The 25,973-nt window shown below is 45.0% G+C and overlaps 2 protein-coding genes and 1 non-coding gene across 3 annotated transcripts; 2 read left to right on the top strand and 1 right to left on the bottom strand.

Annotated features, from left to right (window-relative positions):
* The first annotated feature begins 9,951 nt into the window (after nucleotides 1-9,951).
* LOC136478585 (small nucleolar RNA R71) lies at nucleotides 9,952-10,058 on the top strand. The gene has a single exon (XR_010764308.1). It is a non-coding gene; the product is annotated as a small nucleolar RNA R71 (small nucleolar RNA).
* Nucleotides 10,059-14,174: 4,116 nt separating this feature from the next.
* LOC136473261 (probable CCR4-associated factor 1 homolog 6) lies at nucleotides 14,175-15,729 on the top strand. Its single transcript, XM_066470939.1, has one exon. It carries the CDS (start codon nucleotides 14,770-14,772, stop codon nucleotides 15,628-15,630), a length of 861 nt encoding a protein of 286 aa, XP_066327036.1. The 5' UTR covers nucleotides 14,175-14,769; the 3' UTR covers nucleotides 15,631-15,729.
* A 2,264-nt stretch (nucleotides 15,730-17,993) lies between these two features.
* On the bottom strand, nucleotides 17,994-22,280 carry LOC136477156 (stromal cell-derived factor 2-like protein). Its single transcript, XM_066475214.1, has 6 exons — nucleotides 21,934-22,280; nucleotides 21,693-21,833; nucleotides 21,063-21,203; nucleotides 18,739-18,788; nucleotides 18,529-18,658; nucleotides 17,994-18,294 (listed from the first exon to the last, which is right to left on the bottom strand). Exons 1-6 carry the CDS (start codon nucleotides 22,036-22,038, stop codon nucleotides 18,211-18,213), a joined length of 651 nt encoding a protein of 216 aa, XP_066331311.1. The 5' UTR covers nucleotides 22,039-22,280; the 3' UTR covers nucleotides 17,994-18,210.
* Nucleotides 22,281-25,973: the final 3,693 nt, after the last annotated feature.

The following is a 25,973-nucleotide window of genomic DNA, read 5'->3' as shown; positions in this document are numbered from 1 at the left end:
CGCGCACCAAGTGCCATGGCTCCTCCTCCACCAGATCTGCTCCACATGGCCTTGACGTCCCATCTCCTAGATGAGACGAGACAGCATGGGGCGCGCACACGTGTCATAACTCCTCCACCAGGCACGATGACCCAGACGCCATCAACTACCTACGCAAGGCATCAGCGAATGGGGCGCGCCCAGAAGCTGCCCCTTCGCTGGCAAGGAGGCCCCACAATGGCCTCGGGGGCTACGCTGGCTCCCTAGATGGAGCAGCTCGACCCTCCAATCAACGGGCGCTCGGGTGACACATCCCCCAAAAACCAACCAACTCCTCAGAGTTATGTCGGGAGTCGCTGAGCAATGGGCCCAATGAGGGCCTCCGTCCGAGCCTCGGTGCGCTCCTACTTCCCCGATCTATGGCTACAGAGGGTCGGCCCCAGAAGGCCAACTTGAGAGGATCAGGACCTGTTATCGCAGCCCTTAGAAGGGCGTGGAGCTCCAGATGATCAGATGGCCCTGAGCTAGAGCCCAGCGCTCTTGATCACCCGGCCCACAATAGGCTCCGATCAGAAAGGAGGGTGCCCTAGGCCTATAGTCGGCGACTCCTAGACGAGTCCACTAAGCTCTCACTCAGGTCGAAAACCCATGCGACAAAGACTCACGAAGGGATCAGCATCATCTTCGCTCAGCCTCGATAGCCAAGCACCATCCATCATATAGGAGAAGAAGGCTCCAAGTAGGGCACAACACTCTCTCTAGTGGAAGCCATCCTCGCCAAGGAGGGTTCGGTAACCAGAAGATCGAATTCAGCCCTTCGTCACCATCACGCCGGGTGAGGCCACGAAGTGCTTAGGGGCTCTTGACAAGATCCTAACATGTAGGTATGTTAAGCCTCGGGTCCAATGGTTCCTGAACGAAAAAGACCCCTCGACCAAACCTTTTAGGATCGCCTAGGGGCTTAGGGGCCATACCTATCAAGCACGCTCACGCACACCCTCTGGCAAAGATACTCGACCGAGCCTGACTCAACCGCAGCTTCCGCCTGGGGCTTGGGGCTTCCCTGAGCCTTGGACTCCTGATCTACGACGGCTCCTGCCTAGCTAACGATGCTAGCCAAGGCCCGAGCATAAGAAGACAAGCCCTAGACTACCGATGCCCAGGGGCGCCCTGGCACCGCTCCCTAGGCATGCCCCTACCAACTGCTCCTTTGATAGGGTCACGTCTGGGGCGTGACACAAGAAGACAAAGGTTCCCGCGACCTCTGGGGGCTCGAGGGCTTCTAGGCCCGCACGTCAGCCCCTAGAGCTGACCTCATTCACCACCAAGAAGACTCCAGAAGGTCACACCTAGGGGATGTCGGTCCAAGCCGACACCCTCTAACACGCAGAGTGTCAGAACATAATAGATGGATAACGCCTAAGCTTCTTCGGCTCCAAGACACCACAACGGTCCATGACGCACTACTGCAAGTCCCTCCTAGACTCTGACGCACATAGACCATAGACTAGAACCCCCAAACCATCTTCTACCCGACCTATCTCATTATATAAGAGATAGGGTTGGACCTAGAGGGGAGGGAGGATCCCAATTCGATCACCAGACACTCCATTCCATTCCATATGCCTCTGCTCTGCGCCGAGAGCAAGGCAACCTAGAGAGGGGCACCGAGAGCCCCTCCTCCACCGCATCCCGCCATCTCCTTCCTCTCCGACAAGGGGGAGGCTCCACTAGCGGTGAGGCAACCTTAGGATTAGCACCGAGCTAACCCCCCTACCAAACTTTCTTCCTTTACACTCTGTTGTAACCCCCAGATTTTGGGTGCTCTTGAGTATAAGGATCATCAGCTGCTGGATGTAGGGATCGAATTGGCCAGAACCAGGATAAACCGTTGTGTCTTCTCTACGTGATTCTTGTGTTCCTGAGTCCACTCGAGCCTCCGGAGACCCCATACTCTGACACTGACTCAAACAACATGCTTGTCGCGGTTTCAACCCTATGACAGATACCTACCCATTTGCCACATATGTGTGCTTTAGATGAATTTGCCTTAGGTGAGCAATCGCCAAACTTCTCTCCTACTAGTTACCACACACCACGGGACTTGTGGAGTTTTGGATTCTGCTCTAAGAGAAGCAAAATTGTGTGTGGCTTTCTTTGTTCAGCAACAACTAGACAACTTGAAGTATGCCAACATGAGGCAATCTCAGGTCATGAGTCAAATAGCCCCTATTCTTCATCGATCGAAAACCATAAGAGTAAGAGGGACAATCAAACCAACTTTTTGTGGTGTCTTTTTATGCCTATACCAAGTATGAACAAATAAGAAAATCACATTAGAACATAATTAAAACTGCATATGATCAATAATGTACTCATAAAAATTCCATGTAAGATAAACTTTTCCATAGAGACAACTTAGTCTCTCCTCTCTCGAAGATGCTCATAGAGGTAATGTAAAAGTATACATACATATGTTTATGTCTTGATTGGGTGAGTATGCATATGGGTATGTGAGCATCTATGTATGTACAATGTTTTTTCTTTAAAAGTGTTTACCTAGTCATATTCACACCAACTTGGCGAGTAAAAGCAAATCGAGGATGCACATGTCATATTGAGTAAAAGTAATAGGGAAAATGCATACAAAGGAAAAGTTACTTCATCATAGTCAATGTTAACATGATGAGTGAAATTAGGAACCAATCATGTAAACAAATCATTACATGCCTTAGAAAAAAGACTAATAAATAGATTTATAGCTAAACAATTCAACCAAAATAGTACATGGCATGCACATATAACTTGGCATGGTCATAAATTGGGTGAACATGACTCCAACAAAAGGTAGTTGGCCTACACGTCACGAACCGTAACCGTACAAACGCACGTATATAGACTACTATTGGCATTTCTTAGCATCACTTGTTACTAGGTTGTCATCCCTAGCATAATGCCAAAAAATGCGTGGTTGGTAATTATTAATGACACTTGTATTCTTTAGAGAAATATATATATATATTAAAGTAACCGCAAGCGCATAGATAATATACCATTGTATCATTTCACCCGGGAGTATACCAGGTATTGTTATTTATATTTTATCACAGGGAGGAGCTTATGGAGTGGTGTTGGCATAGAGATATTGACAAATGTGTATACTTATGATAATAATCACTCTCATGCTATTGTAGGGGTAAGTCATAGGGTAACTAAATAATAAGTGTAAGGTAATAGTGGTATTCTAGAGATAGAATTAGATACTCATAAAATGTAGTACATCTAAGCAGGAGATTCGTTAAGAGCAAAAGATTCCTAAGTCATTACTTATCTACTAAGTCTTTTGTACACCCTAATATATACACTCTCATCTATAGTATAACTAACTTTGGATCTATGCATAAGGAACATTACTAAGGATGATCAAGAATAGAGCTTATCTACCTTCGCAATCACGTTCTACGTGCTCTACAAACGGGGAGTGGACTACAAAGGACTTAATGGGAGTGTCACATCCATGATCTACCACATGACCCAGAGTGCAGAGGGATCCATAGGCAAACAATATCTAAGCACCATGCTTACATAGTGTCGACCAATTAACTCACGCGCATAATGAGCTAAGCGCTTTGCGAACATGTGCATAAACTCATCATTAATCATAACTATATCAAGCATACAACTAGAGCAAACTAAGAACTTAATAAATAGCAACATAATAATATTAAAGTAGCACAAAGTCATAAATATAGAGATACAATAGCTATACCAGTCTCTAGACAGCACATATAGAATCCTAAGCAATAGCCCACACTCTTCTTGAACCTTGCTAGCTAATCTATACTAGAAACTTGAAGAACTAGAGCTCTAATCTCTAATCTCTGAAAACCCAAGTTTTCTATCTAGCCCTGACTTATGATCTGATGACTTGATTCTCTCTGGAGGGAGGGGGCTAGATTATATAGCCCTGAGGATACAACATGAGCCCTTGGATCCAACCAACTTAAGCAACGGCTTAGATGCATCTTAGGAGGTGGTGGGAAACCGACATAGCGACGAAGCTAACAGGTGGGCCCATGATGGACCGGGTGGCCTACAGGTGGGGTCGGGCGGCCCCACTTGGTAGCCTCTCAGCCTTCACTTCGGTGATGTGGCTTCTGGAACCTTCTGGAGTTGGTTTCAAGGTGGAATTCTGATTTTTCCTTTGATGTTTAAGTCCCCCTTGTCGATTTTCTGATTAAACCCTGCTGAAAACACAGATTCACCAAAACTCATGGAAATTATCAGTTTAAACCCCTAAACCTTCATTGGTGATTATATTTATACCCTTATATATATTTAATTGATGGTTTAAATTGGTTGTTAACTACCGTCAACAACTCCCCCAAACTTACCTTTTGCTAGTCCCTTAGTAAAACTAAACTGGGCACGTATCAGAAATTTAGGGTCGTAACAACTTCTCAAAAGTACACATGCATTCAAACAAGAACTCTCCTTTGAATTAGACCAAACTGATATTACTTTCAAACTTACTCATATTACCTTTAACCATGGGGCTTGTAGCCTTCACTTGGGTCTTGAGCAATTGAAAGACAGAACGATCAAGTCAAGCACTATGTCTCATGTTCTTTGTTCAACCATTATTCTAGAGTTTTTATAGATTTTCAAAATAAAACTCAGAGATTCCACTGTATGACACTCTCAAGTCTCTCAAAATATATGGTATTTATGGATCCTGGCCAAGGCACCAGTGATGTTATGCCTTTCTTCCTACAACTAAAGCTTATTTGGGGCTCATAGGAAGGGTGATAACACTAAAGAACATACTTGCAATACATATATTGTAAAGTCAAACAACGGATCAAAAAGAGTTGAGTCATACAATCAAATCAAGATGTGCATGTGTATGGTGGATATATATGGTAGTTAACCTAATTCTACTATGCTCCTTGAAAACAAATCTCTCTTTTTAAACTTGGAAATATTTGCAAGAAAACATGGGCTATCTTATTCATCTCTTTTTTTAGGCAAGCATCTAAGTACCCATTGTTTTCAATATCTCGGACACTTGTCCATTTTTTCATCTCTTTTTTTATAAATAACTTTTGCATAGCCCCATGCTTCTTTTCTACAATGAAAACTTTTGAGAGATAGCAAGAAGAACTTAGAGCATTTATTTGGTGGATATCTATGAAGAATTTTTTTGGTGTTTACTCCCAGTGTAGGAGTAAAACATTTTTAGGTGGATCTAAATGGAATGGCATGTTATTGCGCCTACCCCCAGTGTAGAAGTAGTGCATATTTAGGTGGTGTGTACATGATCTTAATTTTAAGAGCATGATAAACCTCTCATAAGGCATCAACAAAGCTTGACTAAACTCAATGCAAGACAAGCAGCATATAAGTGGAAGTTTTCCTGGCCTAAATATAAACATGTTTGGCTCTAGTAGGAATTCACACTTTATCATATAGGATCTCATCATGTGGAATTTTTATATTTTCCAAAAGAAATCTCTAGAATTCGGTATCACTTGGAACAAGATAAATAACAGCTTAGACCTTCTCATATCATATCCATCAATTACCTAGACTTAGCTCAAGCATATGCTACCCATGAGTTTCAAGTTTAGAGCAAATTCTCATGTCAAATCAATCTCATCCAAAACTCGAGAGAATTCAAGACTGAAAACTAGGTACTTGAAAGGAATTACAACAGAGCAACTATTCATCATTTCCATCATGTGAGATCATCTTCAAGTTTTATTTATTAATTGACTCTTAAAAACAAACTGAAGCACACCTTAAGCAAACTATATACACACTCTTTTTATTTGGTTTCCATCATTTTTTAGATCATACCATAGTAATATATAAATAAAAGACAAAGGCAAGTTTTTATTTTATTTTCTTAGTTTACCATTTTTTTAACTAATACAAATTCAAAAATTAAATAAACTAAAGAAAATAATAAAATACTAGAAAGAAAACTTACCTTAGGTAAATGGGGGCTCCTCCCCCAAGCTGGGTGTTGGTATGGTCCTTCAGTGAGGCGGGTGGTTAATGTGGAGATGGCCAAACAAGTAGTTCCAGTTGTCATTCTCCTATTGCTGTTGTTGCTAGATGGCGATGAGGCATTGTCCTGCTTCTTCTTACCACTAGGAATGTTGGTGAAGAGTGTTCCAGATCTCCTACTGGTTCTCCTCGATGGTGGTGAGCCTGGTGTTGAAACGAGCGTACTCCATCTGCTGCTCATGATAACCTATGGGATGGTCATGGTAGCCACGGGTAGAGAAGGACATGCGTCCTCCCTAGTGGCCACTGGAGACCTCCTCGTAAGACTACTACTGGTAATAGTCAAAATTGTCGTCCTACCATTGCCCACTTGGGCCCTGTTGCTAAAAACTCTCTGAATGATGCGGAGAAGGTTGCTCCCACCCAGCATGCTCGGGTTGGTGCATACAGGAAGATCTCGGCTAGTCCCAACCTACATGCTGAGGAAGGTGAACCTAGGAAGGTCCTGCTTGATCAAATCCTATGTAGTCGGTAAAGGCAGGGCCTTCTGGAATGGGGTTGTCTCCACGGTTGCGAGTGATCCTTGCAGAAACACTCCTGCGAGGTGCTTGCTCTATTTTCTACAAATCAAAGACAAACGAATCTACCACATATAGACCGTGGTTCCGATCTGGTAACGGAAATTCATTTATGTAGCCCATATACATCATGACTATTTTCCCATCCTTGCCCTTTTTAACATGTGTGCATGATTAAAATAGCCATAATCAAAAATCCATCGGGGACTATCAATGTATGTAATAGAAGCGTTTGCTAGTAAACCCAAATTTCTAGCTATGCGGGTGACCAAAGAAGTGCACCCAACATCTCCCTTTAGTCTAGGAATTTCTGCCCATTGTGCCATCGTGAATTTTATAGGTGAGACCTTCTTTCTTTTAACCATAGCATAGAGCAGTTTAAGTTCATCATTTCTTACTGTGTGGAAATCATTTTTAGGAAAAAGAGAAAATCCTAGCCATTTGTGCATGAACCTTAAAGTAGGGTGATGAATGTCATTGGTGCGAGGGCGGTAGCAAACAATTTCTTTTGATATCTCCCTCTAAAACTTTGTCCTATCAAAGTCTTGTATAGCTGAGTCTACATCAATTGTGCACTGAGGAGGGAATCCTAGAAGCTCACTAAAGTTCTTCCAAGGAAAAGAAAATTCTTTCCCAAAGAACCTAAATGAGACTTCCGAGTCGGTGGTTTGTAAAGTGCATAAAAAATCAATAGTAAAAAACTTGCACCGTGACTCAACTATTTCCCATGCATCCTCCCATCCTACGGCCTTAAAAATAAGATCAAATTCAGAGTCCATACCTATGAACTAAAGTAGGGCTGGATCGAAGGCAGGGGTGAGGACGAAATCCCAGTCCTTCAGCTTCTTGTAGATGTCCTTCTCCCTATCATCCCAGAGCTTGAGCTGCTTTTCTTGTAGAAGAACATTCCTCTCCATGGGGGCTGATCGAGATGGTGCTCCAACAGCGGGAGACGGAGAATCAACCTCCATGTCGGTGCTTGCTCGGGACGAAGAACTTCTTGTTGAACGGAATGATATCGCCCGCTTGAGTTTGCCGGTGATCTTGCTCATTTTCCTGCAAAATAGACAAAAACAACACAACTCATGGAACAGAATTAGAAAAATAAAAATGTTAGTGGTTAGCCATTCCAAAAGTCAGTCGTCCAAAGGTTAATCGTCCGAGATTGCGTAGTGAATATTCTAATCAAGATTCTGGCATATCTTCCACCCTAATTCTTTTTTAATTTCCTCTTTTGATTTGGACAACACTACCACTCTTGAATTCTATTTTTCTTGCTTAAATTTCAGCAGCACCTCTTCCTCTCTTTCTCAAGATTTTAACACTACTTTCACACTCAAACTTCCTCTCATTCTTTCTTTTTCCAACACTACTTCTACCAAAGGAAATTCAACTACGAATTTTTCTTCTGGATTTTTTAACTCGAGAGCTGGGATTGTGTTGTGTGATGGCCGAGAGCAGCAAGTTTGGGGCTGGGATTTATAGCGGGGGAAGCAGGAGACCGGCCGGCCAAGTGGTGGGGCCGGCTAGCCTCACTCAATGGCCAAGTGGCTTCCTCTTTCTCCTGGTGGTTCTTTGCTTCATCCTTAAGCAAGTGATCAGCTCCGTCGGTGCTCCTTTCGGGGGTGAAATGACAGAATGGAGGTGAATAATGGAGGTTGAGTGGAGATGGAGGTGATGGAAGTGATGGGTGGTGGTTGAGTGGGTCCCATGTGTCTCCCGTATTTCTACCGTATATATGTATAACAATGCAATGCAAAAATATTTTATGATACTATGAAATATAACAAGATGAATGATGGTATTTTTAAATTTTTACTCCTCCACGGTAAATATTTCTTACGGGTTTTTATGCCATAAAAATTATATACATGGGGCTTAGATTTTTATAATGCCATGATGAGAATTTATATTTTATGATGCAAATGTTGAAAAGTAAATATGCTAAGACAAAATGATTAATGCAATACGAAAAAGTAAATACGGATAACTACCGAGTTACCTCCCAACGAGGGTTCATGATTTTGAGTCCTTCGAACTAGACTTCTCCATTCGAGTTTATTCTTTGGGTGCATCTGTCGGTCCCAGAGATGGAGACCTTAATGACTGCACTTGCTTTTCACGCCACTCCAAATTAGAGCATTGTTCCGGTCTTGGCTTGAAGGCGAATCGCTCTTCCTTTCCATTGATATGGAATTTGATTTCTCCAGCTCTGACATCAATGTGAGCATTTGTAGTGCTCAGGAAGGCTCTTCCAAGAATGAGGGGTGTCTTCATGACTTCCTACATATCAAGTACTACAAAATCTATGGGAACAAAAAAGTTTTGTATTTTTACCAAAATATTTTTGGTGATTCCCGCAGGGTAGCGGACCGATTGGTCGGCTAGTTGCAAACACATTGATATTGGCGTGAGGGTTGAATAGTTGAGCTTGTCGAAGACCTTTTTGGGCATAACACTGACACTTGCTCTAAGATCGCATAACGCATTCTCGAAGTTCTGGCTCCCGATTAAGCAATCGATAGTGGGACACCCTGGATCCTTCTTCCTGACAGGTGAAGTATTTAGGATGGCCATACTACACTCTTTTATTAACTTAATTACCTTAGTGGAAGGCAGTGGTCTTTTGTTGTTGAGGATGTCTCTGAGATACTTCGCGTAGGTAGGTACCTGAATGGCATCTAGCAACAGAATATTGATATATAGCTTTTGAATTACCTATACGAACTTACCAAACTGCTCATCCATTTTGGTTTTTCGATTTCTATGTGGAAACGGTAGGAGAGTCATGTCATAAAAATCTTGTTGTAATTCTTGCTCTTATGGCCCAAACTCTTCAACTTCATCGGTTGTTTTCTCCTCTTCCTACACTACCACTGGTGTCTTGCCTGTCCTTGTCGGATATGGTGGATCACGAGTAGGCTTGCCACCTCTTGTAGTTATGACATTTACCTTCTCAAGGTTAGTGGCAATAGGCAGAGCAGCAGCCAACTGGGCTAATTGGGATTCTATCTTTTTATTATAGCTAAGTTGGTCTTTTATAGCAGAAGAAAAACTATCCATTTTAGTATTTATGCTTTATAGGACCTTGTCATTAAAAGCAAACTTCTTAGAAATATTCTCATTAATCCTAGCTTATTCTAAGATCAGGTCTCTCAAGGATGGTTGCTTAGGAGTATTATAGCTATTACCTAGGTACTTACCTTGGTAAGTCGACCGTTGTTGTTGATTCCACCCTTGATTAGAGGCTATCTTTTCCATAAGAGTTTTAGCTTTTCCAAGGGTAAGTGACATAAATGATCCTCCAGCAGTGGCATCGAGTTGTTCATGAGCTTTTTGAGTTAATCCATGGTAGAAACTTTGCATGAGCAACAAATCTTCCATCCCATGATGAGGACAATTTGAAATGTATTCTTGAAAACATTCCCATGCTTCTGGAATGGTTTCTCCTTTCTGTTGTTGGAAGTTTAAAATCTTTCCTCTTAAGGCATTGGTCTTGCCTACTGGGAAGAACTTTTCTAGGAAGGCCTTTGAACATCTTGCCCAAGTATTGATGTGATCTTTGTTGATGTAGAACCACTGCTTCGCTCTTCCCACTAGTGAGAATGGAAACAGGCGAAGTAGTATGATGTCTTGAGCAATGTCCTTGATGACGACTGTGCTGCTAATCTCTAGAAAATTCTGAATGTGAGCACTAGCATCTTCATGTGCCTTTTCGCTGAATGGAGTAACTTGCACCATGTTGATGAGGCTTGGCTTGAGCTCAAACTCGAGATTGTTGGTTTTGAGTGTTGGTCCAATGCGGATGTTCTAAGTGCTTAGAGCAGAGAATTCACGTAGAGTCTTCTCAGCCATGACTTCAGGAACTGGTGTTGAGCTTCCTCTTGATTCAGTTGATTCTGATTGGAAATTGTTGGTGAATCACAACCAAGTCTGCAATACCTTGTATAAGATATAAACAAAGACAAACAAGGGTAAGCATGCTAAAGCAGAGGTTATGATTTTATCAATAAGTATTTATTTGGTGAATTCTCTTTAGCCATGTGCCCCTCCCCAGCAACGGCGCCAGAAATGCTTGTTGGCATTTCTTAGCATCACTTGTTACTAGGTTGTCATCCCTAGCATAATGCCAGAAATACGTGGTTGGTAATTATTAATGACACTTGTAAACTTTAGAGAAAAATATATATATTAAAGTGACATGGCCTAGGGACCTGTAAGGTGAGGTGTCGCCCGTCCATTGGCCAAGGCGACGTGGCCTAGGGCGAACGGCCTCGGTCCGTCCTCATCTCCCTGTTGGCTTAGTCGTGGGAGAGGCAGAGAGAAAGTGTGAGAGAGAGGGAGAGAGGAAAGGGAGAGAGGAGGGAGCAAGGCAGAGAGAGAGTGAGCGGAGCAGCTGTGCGCCGGTGTTGGTCCGGTGGGGTGGAGCAGAGAGGGAGAGAGGGTAGAGCAGAGGAAGAGCGCAGCGACAGCGGTGGCTTCGGCGAGGGCAGAGAAGGAGAGCGAGCAAGTAAAGCGGTGGCGAGAGGCAGAGGTGAGAGAGGGAGCTGCGCGCCTACGCACCCGCCGGCCATGCCACGACGCCCGCCCAGCGGCACCTGCCGCGCCGTGAGCTCGCACCGCCGCAGCGCCCGCCCAGCCAGGCCCCCCGACGCGGCCACCACACCCACCGCAGCGCCTGCCTTGCCGCACTCGCCCAGCTGTGCGCCTACACACTCGCCGCGCAGCGCGCCCGCCGGCCATGCCGCGACGCTCGCCCAGCGGCACCCGGCGCGCCGCGAGCTCGCACGGCAGCAGCGCCCGCCCAGCCGCGCCCCTGTTGTGGCCGCCGCACCCACCGCAGCGCCCGCCTTGCCGCGCCCGCCACGCCGTGAGCCCGCCGGCCGTGCCTGCGCCGTCGATGTCGCGCGCCCTGTCCAATAGGCACCGGTGGACACGGTGCAGATGGGATAACTATGATAAGGGCATTTCAGTCATTTCGCATCTGATTTTATGTGTTTTATTTTTTAAAATCGTTTAATCAGCCTCTAAATAACGGACATCCAAACCAGGGGCAAACTGCTCATTCGTTTCAAAATAACAGGGGTAAAATCACAAAGTTGAAAAAATAAGGGTAAAATCACAATTGAACCTCTAGACAGGGGCAAAAACATTGTTTTCCCTAATATTAAAGTAGCACAAAGTCATAAATATAGAGATACAATGGCTATACCAGTCTCCAGATGACAGATACGGAATCCTGAGCAATAGCCCACACTCTTCTTGAACCTTGCTAGCTAATCTGTACTAGAAACTTGAAGAACTAGAGCTCTAATCTCTAATCTCTAGAAACTCAATTTTCTATCTAGCTCTGACTTATGATCTGATGACTTGATTCTCTCTGGAGTGAGGGGGGCTGGATTATATAGCCCTAAGGATACAACGTGAGCCATTGGATCAAACCGATTTAAGCAATGATTTAGATACATCCTACGAGGCGAAGGCTGATAGAGGGGCCCCTGATGGACCGGGTGGCCTACAGGTGGGGCCAGGGCGGCCCCGCTTGGCAACCTCTCAGCCTCCGCTTTGGTGACGTGGCTTCTGGAGTCCCCTGGAACCTTCTGGAGTTGGTTTCGAGGCAGAATTTTCCTTTGACGTTTAAGTCCCCTTGTCGGTTTTCTGATTAAACCTTGCTAAAAACATATATTCACCAAAACTCGTAGAAATTGATAGTTTAAACCCCTAAACCTTCATTGATGATTATAGTTATGCTCTTATACATGTTTAATTGACAGTTTAAATAGGTTGTTAACTACCGCCAACAACTACAAAGACCAACCTGTTACTAAAAGTTTGAAATTGCTAGCTCCACACCTACCTCAAACGCATGATGTGGGGCCCATTTCCGGTAGCCCTCATGACTTCCAGCAAAGACCTAGGTAGACGAGATTGGCTCAAGTTATAAGCAAGCCACGCTGGAGACAAACCAAGGCTTGTGAGCCAAACAGGCGCACAAGATAAAGCATGTTATGGTCCATTTTTAATTGTCACACCAACTCCGTGAGTAAAAGCAAACTGGAACTCGCTCCATTGAGTAAAAGTAATAGAAAAAAACATAGATAAAGGAAAACTGACAACATCATAGTCATTGATCAATGTGAATAGTAAAATTAGAAATAGAAAGATGGTATCACATATAAAAATCTTTACTTGCATTAGTAAAAACACATATATAAAGTATATTTAGAAAACTAAACAATTCCATCAAAACATAATATATCGACAGGTTCCTAAAATGGATCAACATGACTCTAATAAAAGACACATGACTGAGACGTCACTAACCACAATCACAACAACATATGGACTCCAAGGAGGCAAGGACCAACCTGTCATTAGAAATGTGAAACTGCTAGCTCCACATCTACCCCCAACACATGATGTGTGTTACATTGAGAACAAAGATGACAACGAAACAACCCTAGGCATGTGAGATTGGCTTGAGTTGTAAAGAAACTAAGATCTAGCTAGGATCAAGACATGTGAGACTAACAGTTTAACAAGCTAGAGCCCAATATGGCTCGTTCTCTTAATTCTCACACCAACTTTGTGAGTGAAAGCAAACTGAAAATGCTCAGCCATATTGAGGAAAAGCATTAGGAAAAAGTTAGACAAAGGGAAACTTACTTCATCATAGTCAATGGTCAATATGATGTGTGAAACTTAAAAACCTTAAGACCATAGTCAATTATCAACAAATGGGTAAAACTGGAAAACATAAAGGGCAACGTATCAGGTGCAAACCAACCAACCTGTGCAAACTTAAAAACTACCAATCAGGACCACTAGGGTGAGGGGGCTTAAGCGCAAAAAAAGGCCGACGGGTGGGGGGCTTAAGCGCAAAAAAATCCCACCTCTCACCCCATCCATTGGTATCACACCAACTTTGTGAGTAAAAGGAAACTGAAAACGCTCCCACCATATTGAGTGAAAGCAAGAGGAAAAGGCCTAAACAAAGGAAAACCTACTCGATTAGAGTCGTCGGTGGCTAACGTGACTAGTGAAATTGGGAAACCGAACGATAATATTGCATGCAAAAATAAAACTTGTATTACCAAAAACACTTATAAGTAGATTTACAAAACTAAACAACTCCGTCAAATTAAAAACAATATATGACATACACAAATATACTAGCAGTCATAAAACTGGATAAACATGAGTCCAATAAAAGACAGTTGGCTGAGACGTTACTAACCGTAATAATCATACTAACAACTGGACTCCAAAGACTAACCTATCATTAGAAATGTGAACATGACAGCTCTACACCTATACACAACGCGTGACTAGGGTAGGGGAATTCGTGGTAAGCCGTGTGGTTGCCAGAAAAGCCCTTGGCATGTGAGCATGGCTCAAGTCGTATACAAGCCACCCTTAAGGCAAGGCTAATGCTTGTGAGCCCAACAAGCTAACAAGATAGCTACCTCGTTTTTTTTAATGTGAGCCCGGCTCGAATTGTAAACAAGTTAAGCTCGAACAGGGAAGGGACTAAGGTTTGAAAGCCTAACACGCTAACAATTTAGAGCTCGGTTTGGCATTTCTTTAAATGTGGAACCATTATAAGTTGGGATGGTTTATTATTTTTGTCGTTCTTATAGTTTGGTAGCTCCTGGTTTATTTTTATTATTATAGTTTACAGGGGGCAAAAAAACATAAGCAATGCTGAATCCTGAATGCATGGAAGTGGAACGATGGAACCATGACCTGACATCCTGGCCTGACCTGATCGTGCCGACATCGAACCCACCTTGAAGCTTGGCTCGGGTTCGTGTTGGGCTCGAGCCTGGACACCAGGGTGGCTCGAGCTCGGCTCGTTGACAGCCGTAGCCCCAGCACGCCGCCTCCGCTTTCCTCTCTCGCCTTCTTCCCCAGGATTCCGACCCGCTAGATCTTCCCCCTCGCACTTCGGCACCCGCCCCTCAGCACCCATGGGCTCTCGCCGCCGCTGAGACTGGGGCCCAACGCTCTCCTCCGCGTCCGCGCCCGCCTCCGCCTCCTCCCCCTCCCCCTCCTCCTCCTCTTACTGCCTCCACTGACCCTAGCCGACCGCCCCCGCCCGCCGACATCGGAAGCCCTAGCTGCTGTCGGAACCGCCCTGCCGGCTCGCCGCTCCTCCGCCCGAAGCGTCCCCGAGTTCTTGGATGCGCCGGCTGCTCCGATGGCTGCCCCTCCGCCCGCCGCCGAGGGCCCCGACGCCGTGGAGATCCGCGAAGTCTGGGCGGGGAACCTGGAGGAGGAGTTCGCGGTGATCCGCGCCGTCGTCGACGCGTACCCGTACGTCGCCATGGACACGGAGTTCCCCGGCTTCGTGGTCAAGCCGAGCGCCGAGTACCGGTTCACCTGCGACCGCAACTACGCCGCCCTCGAGGGCAATGTCAACGTGCTCAAGCTCATCCAGCTTGGCCTCACCCTCTCCAACGGGGCAGGCGCGCTCCCGCCGTGCGGCACGGGGGGGCGGGGCTGCATCTGGCAGTTCAACTTCCGGGGCTTCGACCCGCACACCGACCCTTCCAGCAACGACTCCATCGACCTGCTCCGACGCAGCGGCATCGACTTCGACCGCTTTGCGGCCGAGGGGGTCGATTCCACCCGCTTCGCCGAGCTGATGATGTCGTCCGGGATCGTGCTGAACGACGATGTCCAGTGGGTCACCTTCCACAGTGGCCACGACTTCGGCTACCTCCTCAGGCTGCTCACCGGACGGGAAATGCCCAACACCTTGGATGAGTTCCTCAAGCTCACCAAGACCTTCTTTCCGGTGCTGTACGACATCAAGCATCTCATGAAGTTCTGTGGCGGTGGCCTGTATGGTGGGCTCAGCAAACTTGGGGAGCTGCTCAAGATCGAGCGTGTTGGGATCGGCCACCAGGCTGGTTCTGATTCGCTGCTGACCCTGCAGTGCTTCATGAAGCTCAAGCAGTTGTACTTAAAGGAGTCTGTCAAGTTGTATGACGGTGTGTTGTTTGGGCTTATTCCTGGGGAAGTGAAGATCAAACCTGCTACTCCACCCATTGAATGAGTAATGGTAGTTATTAAATAACAAGATTCTGAATGAGAAAAATGGAGAACAAAACCTATCATCAGTGAATATATGGCTGATCTGATGATTTCCTGTGCTTGTTATGATATGTCTTCTCTCCTGGCTATTCTTCCCATTAATCACTTGAATGCGTGTTTCTTTGTGTTGTGTGTTCATCTTGCTAGGTTTACCTAATAGTTAACATCAACATTTGTTTGAATTAAGTAGCAAATGCTGCTGTATCAAGCCACTGAAAGTTCCAACTTCATCTTCTGTATTTATCAGTGGGTTAGCTTGCTCATCTTCAATATTTATCAGTGTGGTAACTTATTTGTTTTGGTATTAACTATTGATTTTGTTATCTTGAATAACCTTATCTGGTGGACTATTGAGCAACTGCTTGTTTGGGACTTTGGGCATCATTCCTGTTAAAATGGGCGACTTCTATCTTGTCTTTCTTTTTCAGCTGCCACTTTTTGTGCAATCTGGTAACTTTGAGGATGCCAATATGTCATGTTGATTGTTGACATGTGTTAACTATTTCTATTCCATTCTTCAGTCATTCAGTAAGGGGTAAATTTTCATATTGATGTACAGTAGTTTGGCTGCAAAACATGTTTTTTCTGATTTCTGATTCTTTTGCTTGATGCTACTTAGGGCCTGTTTGGATGGTCTAAGACTAACAACTAATCTTATATTTGTGGACTAGTGGACTATCAATTACTCAATTAGTCTGTCTGTTTGGATCCTTAAGGACTAAAATTAGTCAACTAGCTGTTACCTGTTAGTCCTATATGGATCCAAACAGTGCCTTTAGTCATACAATTTTGCCATGTGCTGAGTTTTGCCCCACTTTGGTTTCACATATCTGATTCACAAGGGAGGGACCATTGCATTGCAAAGCCTTCTCTTGAACTTGCTGCACATAATACTCCGGCCTTTCCTCTGCTGATGTGTCTTTATCTTTGAACTTGCTGCATTATACTAGCCATTTAAAGGTTTGCCAAGCAAATCAAGGTAAACTTATTAAATGAAGAGCAGTTTGTGTTGTTTTTTAGCATTAACCTTTTTGCCCCCTGTAAATTTTCCTTTGATTACGAGTTTGTGACTGTGAACAAATGATGAATATAGAATGTTCATTCTCCCCCGCTCAAACTCTGGGCCGAGAAGTTATCAAAATTTGCATCTATCCTGCACTATTGTTTGATATTTGCTCTGTTGCTTGAGTGAAATTTTGTCCACGGGTACTAAATGTTTCTAGCCTTGTGTTGCTTGTTAAAGAACGTGGATATTGTCCCATGGTATGCAGTTGTTAAAGCAAGAACAGTGCTATGATGAGAGAATGCACTGCTGCTTTGATTTTAGTACATGTCCCACATTAAAAACATGCTTATGGGCATGTTTGAGTTCACTCTAGGATTGAACTTTCTGTTGTCTACTGTTTGTGCGGTTTGATATTTGATTCTTACAGGCAGGATCTTGAGTACGTGAAAGCATCATTTATACGATGAATCACTATCTTGCGTGTGTAGCTAGACTTGTACAGTGTTCTTTAATTTGTACTTGTCCGTCCGGACCTTCCTCTTTTTAATACAGCAGGCAGCTCTCCTGCCGGTTCAGTTTCAAAAAAAAATATAAGATGAAGCTGCTGTTCCACTGTCGCGTGTTCATGGTACTGATAATGCTGCAGTAACTTTTTTTTTTTTGGGGTTGGGGGGGGGGGGGGGGGGGGGGGGGGGGATGGGGGCGGGGGGTGTTCCAATTTTATCTGGTCCCTCCAAGGCGATATAGGCATGTAACAGAACCTCTCACTTCCCCTGCTCTCCAAAGAGATATAGGCATGTAACAGAACCTTTCTCACTTGCCCTGCTCCGATAGTGCCTGATTCCATGTAACAGAATCTTTCTCACTTCCCCTGCTCAGATAGTGCCTGCCTGATTGTGCCCGCTTGCAGAGTGGGCTTGCTTTGTTACCGTAACAAGCAGTTAGGTTTGTTTCTGAGCAGAGTCATTCTGGTATTCAGCCTGCGCTTGTTTTGTAACCGTAACAAGCAGTAGCGTTTGGTGCTGAGCAGAATCATTCTGGTACAAAAGCCTGAGTCTGGGGGTATTGGCGCCGGCTTGGACAGCACCACCTCTGAGCACCAATGTCTGAAATGCAAAATTTGGGCTACACGAAATTTGCAGCTCAGAAGACACAAGGCAAACTCGTTTATTTGGGGTCATAGACCGCCAATCAGGACGGTTCAAATTTCAATATCACAATGAAGCAGGGTGCGGCAAAAACTCAAGATTTGCCAGGACGGTCTTTCTTCGTCATATCTGGAAGATGATCGTCATCTCTAGTTGTGAACAAAGTGTCACTTGGGTCTCTACACGGTCATATATGGATTATAAATATCAATTACAAGCATGTACTCTCCTGATTTTGTCGACATCATTGATATCCAAAATTCCAACTTCAACATATGACTAGGGGTCAGGTCCCATGTTCATTTTTCTCAAGAAAAGCAAGAACGAATGAAAGCGGGTAAAATATCTGATCCTATACTAATTAACATTAAAACTGGTAACTGCTGTTTCACTTGCTTCCGTTAACTGGGAGATAAACACCCTCTGCTGCCAACCAAATGTTCTCAGCCCGCTTTTCTCGGACACCACAGACCTGCACCAAAACATATCCCAACGGTATTAATTTGCATACATGGCAGCAAGTAAAATGAAATCATATAGAAATATTTAATTATGGAATTCATGGATAACATAGGCAATGAAATAATGGTATAGAAATAATTTACATCAGTAGTAGAATGATCTATCGCCCATATGATTGCCAATTCACAGTCGAATCTTTTGATTCTTGCAAGAAGAAAATTTTGCAGACAAATAAATATCTCACCTCTTGCTGCCCACCACCAAGGCGATTGTACTTCTTGTTGTGACTATGCAGATAGCCTCCAGTGTCGACATGTCTAAGTCGTACCTTTTGATCCCTTTTCCATACTTTTCCACTTCCTTCAATTTCTAGCCTGGAGAATGCCCAGAGGACAAACACGAACTAAGCAAAAAAAAAAAAAGCATTCACATTGCATGTGTAAATAAATCATACCTCCAATAGTCACCAGTATCTGACAATTCATCCCCACCGAAACAGCTAACCTACAATGTTGACATCCAAGCTTCAGAGCACATTCTTAATATGAGGACATAACAAGACATGGAACATGTTTTCCTGAAAGGCAAAGCATTGGTCTATATAGCTACTCATAAAATTAGTGGACATCAGAAAGATGGTAATAACTCAATTCACTGTAAGCAAGCTGAAAATAAAGATAGTTGATCACACTTCAGTATGACAGCAATATTATGTGGTACACAAGATGGTCTACTGCAGAGCAAAGCCCTGTACATGGTCTGGGTTTCCGGGGTTATGGCTAATTTGCAAACAAACCCGTGTGTGCAGTATATGGGCCAGGTTGGGTTGGTTTCCGGTGGTTTCAAAGCAGGATCAATGAACCCCTGGGTTGAGTTGGTTCAGCGGTTTCAACGATTCCGCACGGAGGACGACGACAACGCGACCTGCGACAGCAGGGGTGGGGTGCACTAGCATCCACATCAACGCGCTGGACGGCATCGTGAATGTGAACTCGCTCTTCACTCTCGCCGCCATCCTGGGCCTAGTGTGGCGGTCCTCTGACGAGCCTGGGTTCGCTGATGGCGCTGACCGCACAGGCAACCCCTGCGCCTTGGGGGACCGCGCCAACTCCAACTTTGTTTCCTACCACGTGCTGGCCTTCACCTGCTTCCTCTTCTCCAGCCTTGTTGTACTGCCTCAAGCAGCTCGTCCACACCTACCCCCCTGCGCAGCAGCGTCCCATTCTCCTCTGTGGGCGCAGGCGTCATCGGCCAGACGGCGTGGATCAACCACGCTGGGCTCGGCCTCATACGGCCTCTTCAGCCGCAAGAACAGAGGCGACAATGGACACACTAAGGCTGCCCCCGCAGCAGAGGACGCTACGGTGGGACAGGAACCAGCCAAGGCGGAAGCGACGTACGCGTGGTGGATGTTCAGGCCTTTAGAAACTCAATCGCGCCGTTCGACAACGTCGACATGCTGGTACCGAACAGCCCTCCCAGCAGCAGCGGCGAGTGGCAGGGCACGGTCGTGGTGCAGGTGAAGCTCGGCTGCTTGGGTGCAGCACCAGCGTGGCCGACGTCGAGGCACTCGACGTCGTCCCCGCCACCATGCCCATCTATAACATCACCACGAATAGGACGGGTTCCATGGGTTACTTGGGTTCAACCCGTGACACGTTAGAGCTACTCTATCATAAAGCCGGTTTTGACGGAAACCTAACCCAACCTGTGTATAAGATAGTGGATCCAGTCTTGCATGGATTGGGTATGGGTTGGTTGCCGGGTTCAGCGAACCGATGAACAGGGATAACAGACCAACATTTATGGCTTTTTTTCTCAATCAACAGGAAGTGATTCTAGCCTTCTAGGTATTCTTGATTACTGTATTCTTGGTATTCTAGGAAGTTATTCTAAGGATAGAAGCAAGGGAAATCAGATGCCATGCTGTTCCATTGGTAAAGTGTGTGCCTGGCATGCTATAATTTTTAAAAGGCTGGTTACATTTCATCACAACAGCATTAGTGAAAAGTAATATAAAGTTGGAAGTGAAAAGTCAAATTGTTCAAATGTCTGAGATCAAGCCATAAAGCCATAATATACATGGATGCTTTCAGAGAAGACAATGGAGTAGATTGGTAGTGAAGGAATATGCAGTGCAGATCATTTGTCTTTTTTCTAGACCAAAATACATCTTGGCTGTTCATCGTTCTACAGAGATGTAAATTTGAATGTGCATGCCTTGAATTTCCTTCTTGAAAATGACATCACCATATCACAACTAAAAAATTTAACAGCTTCATTTTAATTGGAATACAAGAGGTGGTATGAGACTATTCTATTATATCGTGCACTATCCTATCCTTGTTTATCCAAAAAAGTAAATGACAGACCAAGTTGTTACATGTGTGAACCTGGATAGTGAAGGATATAAGCATACCATCTAATAATACTTACAGTTTTCCTGCTTGATCCTAATTTGAATTGATTGACACAAAATTGCATCATGTACTCAGAGACGTTAAAAGGTCTACGTCAATTTCAAGAAAATTGCTCCCTCCACCAAAAATTATAGGTCATTTTGGCTTTTCTAGGTACATAGATTTTGCTATGCACCTAGATATACGCTATGTGTAAATGCATAGTAAAAACTATGTATCCACAAAGCCAAAACGACATATAATTTGGAACAAAGAGAGTAAAAGTTTATCTTTCAATCTAAGTTCAATTGTTCAAAGGATGTACAGAATTTGAACTGTTAATGAATGTTACAACTGGGGAGATTGATATCAAACTAACCTCAAGGTTACCAGATAACGGTGAAGCGTGCAAGTGACTGTGCAACCACCTCCGTGTCCTCATGTGTTGCAACTTGATGATGCCACCAGTTTCGATGGCATCACCTTGCTTAGACGATGAATCTGGAGTAGGCCTTATGATCTGCATTAAATAAGAACTTATCAACTCAGACCTAGATCCTGAGAACCATGAAACCCTGCTCATTTGTTAGCTGACTATTTGAATTGAAATTATATATGAACCAAACTATAATTGCTGTACCAAATAGCCATTAATTTAACTATTCATAAAATAAAGAAAAGATTCAGATTCGCAATAAGATTTTTTTTTCTGTCCATGTTTACTTGTTTCATCAAAGAACTACCAGCACTGCCAATCTGCCATTATATATTTTCAAAGAGATCCTATGTTCTTGCTAATCTCAATATAAATTAGCTCGCTCTTGAAAACAATAGGACTGTTTGCACAAAAAATTCAAACAAACTGATCTATTGCGTTCTGAACAAGAATGCACTGATCAATAAACTCAATTCAACGCTACCATCTGAAATCTAAACGCATGATAAGCAGTAAACAGGACACATTTATTTTATGAACCGGTAAAGGGTTAGATCATGAGAAGATAGGCACCCAGTAGCTATTTGAGTCATCGCCTTCAGGAAAGCCGGTGACAGACTGCTGACCACTGCCTGAGCCGTAGGGCACATCATGAGAGTGCAGACGGTGCTTCGTCTTCTCGTGCATCAGCTTGATCACACTCCCGTAGGTCACCTGCAAATGCCCCCGCAGATCCAGATCACAGTCACAATCACACCCAAACCCATAACCTCCACGGCAGATCTTAATTAAGGTCCTAATCCTGGATGCGCACCTCGGAGCCCTCCGCCTCCACGGGGGCTGCTGCGCCCCCATCGATGCCGCCGGAGCCAGCGCCAACCAGGAACGCCACGGCGAGCACGAGCAGCGACGCGGCCATCGCGATGGCGAGCGCGCGGCGCGACCTCGGTGGAGGAGAGGAGGAGGCGTCGGCCTTGCCTTTCCTCTTGGCGGCCGGGGCGGGGGCCGGCGGGGCCGTGGCCTCGGGCGGTGACCGCACGGCGCGCGCGCGGGAGTGAGTGGGCGGGGCGGAGGCAGCTGGTCGGTCTCGTGTCCGCGTCGGTGCGTGCGACGTGAGCTGAGGGGAGGAGGCTCTCGGCGAGTTCGGGGACTTGGCCAGCCGTTGCTTCCGCGCAAGACTTGGAGCGCCCCGGGCGGCCGGGCCCCCTGGCTCCACGTGTAGCTAGCGAACGGGGAGAAGCCGCGTGTCCCCGAGACGTCACGAATGCGAGGCTGGGCCGTAGGGTGATGGATGTGCGGTGAGGATTTGTTCGAGTAAGACCGCGGCACTAACGCGCTAAACTTTTCGGCTATTGGGCCAGATGGCAAATCATCTTGGTCTCCGCTTCTGTTCGCCACCATTGAAGGCCGAATTGGATTGGGCTGGCCTGGGTTGGATGGACAGGGGGCGACGGGGCCTTGACCGATTTTTTTTGTTTTTAGTCCTTTTTTAAAAAACTTTTTCACAAATCGGCCCTGGTGGTATGCTTTTAAAATTTAGACCCTCACATCGGCGCCGACGTAATTGATGCCGAGATTACACATCTCGGTGCCAGAGCATTTAGCGCCTAGCTTCCTCGGCCACGTCGGCGTCGACGCAGACGTGGCGGTGACATGGCAACCTGCTTGGCGCCGTACTCTTTCCATGTGGGGTCTCTTTCCATTCTCTTTCTTCCTCTTCTTCTTCCTCTTCCATTTTCTCTCGCTCGTCCGAGTCCCGAGCTGCTCGCCGCCGGCGCCCATCCACCGCGCCGCGGCCCTCCCCGCCACGCTCGCCGCCCCAGGCCGCCACACCCCGCATGCTCCCCCCTGCCCGTCCCCGTCCTCCGGCGACCCCGACAGCCTGCTCACGTCGTCGGCGACCTCATTCGCCTGCTCCCCGTCCACAAGCCAACCCCTCCCCGTCCGCGAGCCGGGCCCTCCACGCCAGTCGCCCGATCCCTGCCACCGGCCGTTCTAGCGCTGCCACTGGCCCTCGAAGTGCCGAGGGCAGTGGCCCTTGGAAAGGGACGAGGGGAGGGGCTAGTGTCCGGCTGCAAGGCCGCAGCACCCACCATGGCTGGCAAGTTCGGCTAGTGCTTTTCGCCTTCAACGTCGCCTGCTCTGTTTGTTGCATTCGTCGGATAGGTAAAATTTGTGAATATGCAATGTAGCTACTTAGTTAGCTTGAATTGTAGCTTTAGTTTGATTATTTGGTACTTACTAGTCAATGTGGTGATGTAGATAGTTGATTTACTTAGTGACATAGGTATGTAGATAGATACATACATAGATACATAGGTACATAGATATAGTTAGATAGCTAGTTGTATATTTAGTTATTTAGGTAGGATTTAGCTATTTAGTTACTAGATTATATATATATCTATATACTTAGTTATTAACCTATTTACTTAGGTTGTAGTTAGTTAGTATGTATTAGATAGATACTATATGAAACTACTTTGGACTAAACGATCTGTGTTTGAATTTGTGTATGAACTACTAGATGGACAACCTAGTGAGCATATATCATGGAGGCACCGTGGAAAGAGATCGTTGTGGATATGTTGAGTTTGTTGATATGCAAAGCGTGCCTGTGTTATTCAATAAGAAGCCTTCATTTAGTAAGTTGGTTGCAAGGGCTCGAGAGGAGCTACATTGCCATGGAGATGATGGCTTCGTAGTTGAAGGTGCACTTCACCTAGGTTCCCCTCCCAACATCCTAAGGAAGATGATCCTAATTAGGTGTGCGGATTAGTGGGAGAACTATGTGAGAACGGCTATGAAGAGCTAGTTCTAAAGTTTGGACATGGTTGTGCGTCGGGTGTTAGTTGATCCCATCCCTTAGGGGTTTTCCCTATCAATGGGTCAGTAGGCACACTTTGACCCTCCTGTCCCGGAACCTGGTATGGATGCTTCAACAAAGTTATTACAACCCAAATTTAGAAGTAGCGGAAGCAACATAGTTTTGAAACAACATCAAGATAGTTCAAATACATAGCCAGTTTAAGATCATCTTCAACAAAAGCACATAGATGAGATGATATAGAATGACCATGCCCTTGGTTTTACTCTCCATCAACTGTAGGAGTTATGCAATGCTTGCAGTAACCATGGTACATCACATCATCTACAACAAATGAGAATAAACCCTGAGTACGAGAATGTACTCAGCTGGACTTACCCGTCATAAACCAAAATAATAAGACACCAAAGAGTATGCAAGGCTTTAAAGATGGAGCTAGCTTGACAATATTTTTGCATAAAAATCTTAAGTGCATAACTTGAATATATAATATCTTTAGCTTCAAGTTATCCCTATTCAATTAAGCATCTCTAAATTAGCACATGTACTAGAGCAAGCACTTGATCAAGCTAAACAAGCATTAGTAACCATATCCGGTGTAGTAATTTGAGTAATCATCATAACCACCAAGTTTCGATTAGTGCTTCTATGTTGCCGCTGCTCAGTCAAGTTCTCACTATTCGGGAGAGACAGCGATTCGAATCGATTCCTACCCAGCTGGGGAATTTATTCCTAACACAAACCGAGGCACACCCATACTAAGGTAGTCGTAGGTCACCTTTGGTACAATTTAGGTACAGTTACGGGTCCGATCAGCGTCGCACCCTCAGAGATTCTACCAATCTGCTAGGAAGATTGGGACTCGAACCCACCCTTGGACTCACACCATTGGCTCTCCGCACATCCTTACTGCCTCCAGTGTGCGCACTTCCACTTATCGGGGCCTAGCCTAAATTGAACTACTCGGCTTCACGGTCGTATCATCGGATTTGGCCAGCTAAGTGTTAGGCATGCGTTCAACATGACATGAGTACATGCAGCGAATCGGTCCTTAATTAACACAGACGGGGATAGATAGGCACCTAAGACCTCCATGCCTTGTTGCTTCTCTATCATGATCCCGCCCAGTCTCCTTTATTCATTGACACATGATTATTTCCACGCTAGCAAATATAGCCAACCGTGATTAGTTATCAGCTTATATCATGCAGGTGATAGGTAATCACCCGACTTCTACCAACTAAGCATGGCTAAGCATGGCTGTAACACCCTAGTGTTAAGCATGCATTTGGCATTGGCATTTCATGAGCACAAGCATCATTGAGCATTCATGAGCATGAGCATGTCAAATTCTATCTTCACTACCTTGCTTATATCGCATGTGATGCCTCTTAAATTTATACCTAGGCTAGGGTTTACATGTGATTAATGTGTGAAATGCTTGTGGGACCCTAGGAGTACCTTAAACATGCTTAGAATGTCACATGGAACAACTTTGGTATTCATGACTTAGACCAAATTGGCCTCTAAGTCATGATTATAGTGTAAGCTACTATTTTCAAGTTGCATGTTTGACCTAAGTTGAACTATACCCTAGAGACTTTGTATGGATGTGCACCCTAAAGCAAAGTTGTAGAACTCAACTAGGGTAACAACTTTTATTTTTTTGGTCATAGTCTAATTCAGCTCCTAACTTGCTCTAAAATAGTGCATAAGTAGTAAGAAAATATTGTTCTAGCACTTCAAAAATTTTCTAAGTCTGGGAGTGATTTACAGTTTTAATGTACCCGTGTTTGACGCATTGTAGTTTTAAAACGAGGACGATCGAGACCAAACTCATTTAAGCAAAGTTGGAGTACTCATGAAGCTCTACACCTTTGATTATTACGGTTTTCACTAAATCGCGCTGGTTTGAGAGATAGAGAGTGAGGAAGCGGGCAGTTTTAGTCGAACTGAAACGGCTTAAGCTGATTCAAATCGGGCCGATGGTGGCTGACCGGCATCTGGCCGTGCTCGCCATCTAGCAG

The sequence above is a fragment of the Miscanthus floridulus genome, chromosome 8 (genome assembly GCF_019320115.1).
Source record: "Miscanthus floridulus cultivar M001 chromosome 8, ASM1932011v1, whole genome shotgun sequence".
Classification (NCBI taxonomy): domain Eukaryota; kingdom Viridiplantae; phylum Streptophyta; class Magnoliopsida; order Poales; family Poaceae; genus Miscanthus; species Miscanthus floridulus.
The sequence above is the reverse complement of the archived record's forward strand: the minus strand, read 5'-3'. Positions and strand labels throughout refer to the sequence as shown.

Bases quoted from the DNA above. Each gene is read 5' to 3' on its own strand.
- LOC136473261 (XM_066470939.1), top strand. From the start codon at position 14,770: ATGGCTGCCCCTCCGCCCGCCGCCGAGGGCCCCGACGCCGTGGAGATC.
- LOC136477156 (XM_066475214.1), bottom strand. From the start codon at position 22,038: ATGGCCGCGTCGCTGCTCGTGCTCGCCGTGGCGTTCCTGGTTGGCGCT. The intron at 21,204-21,692 runs GTGCCTATCTTC...TATTTAATGCAG, and splicing joins ATGACTCAAATAGCTACTGG to ATCATAAGGCCTACTCCAGA. The intron at 18,789-21,062 runs GTTAGTTTGATA...TCAACATTGTAG, and splicing joins CGTTATCTGGTAACCTTGAG to GTTAGCTGTTTCGGTGGGGA.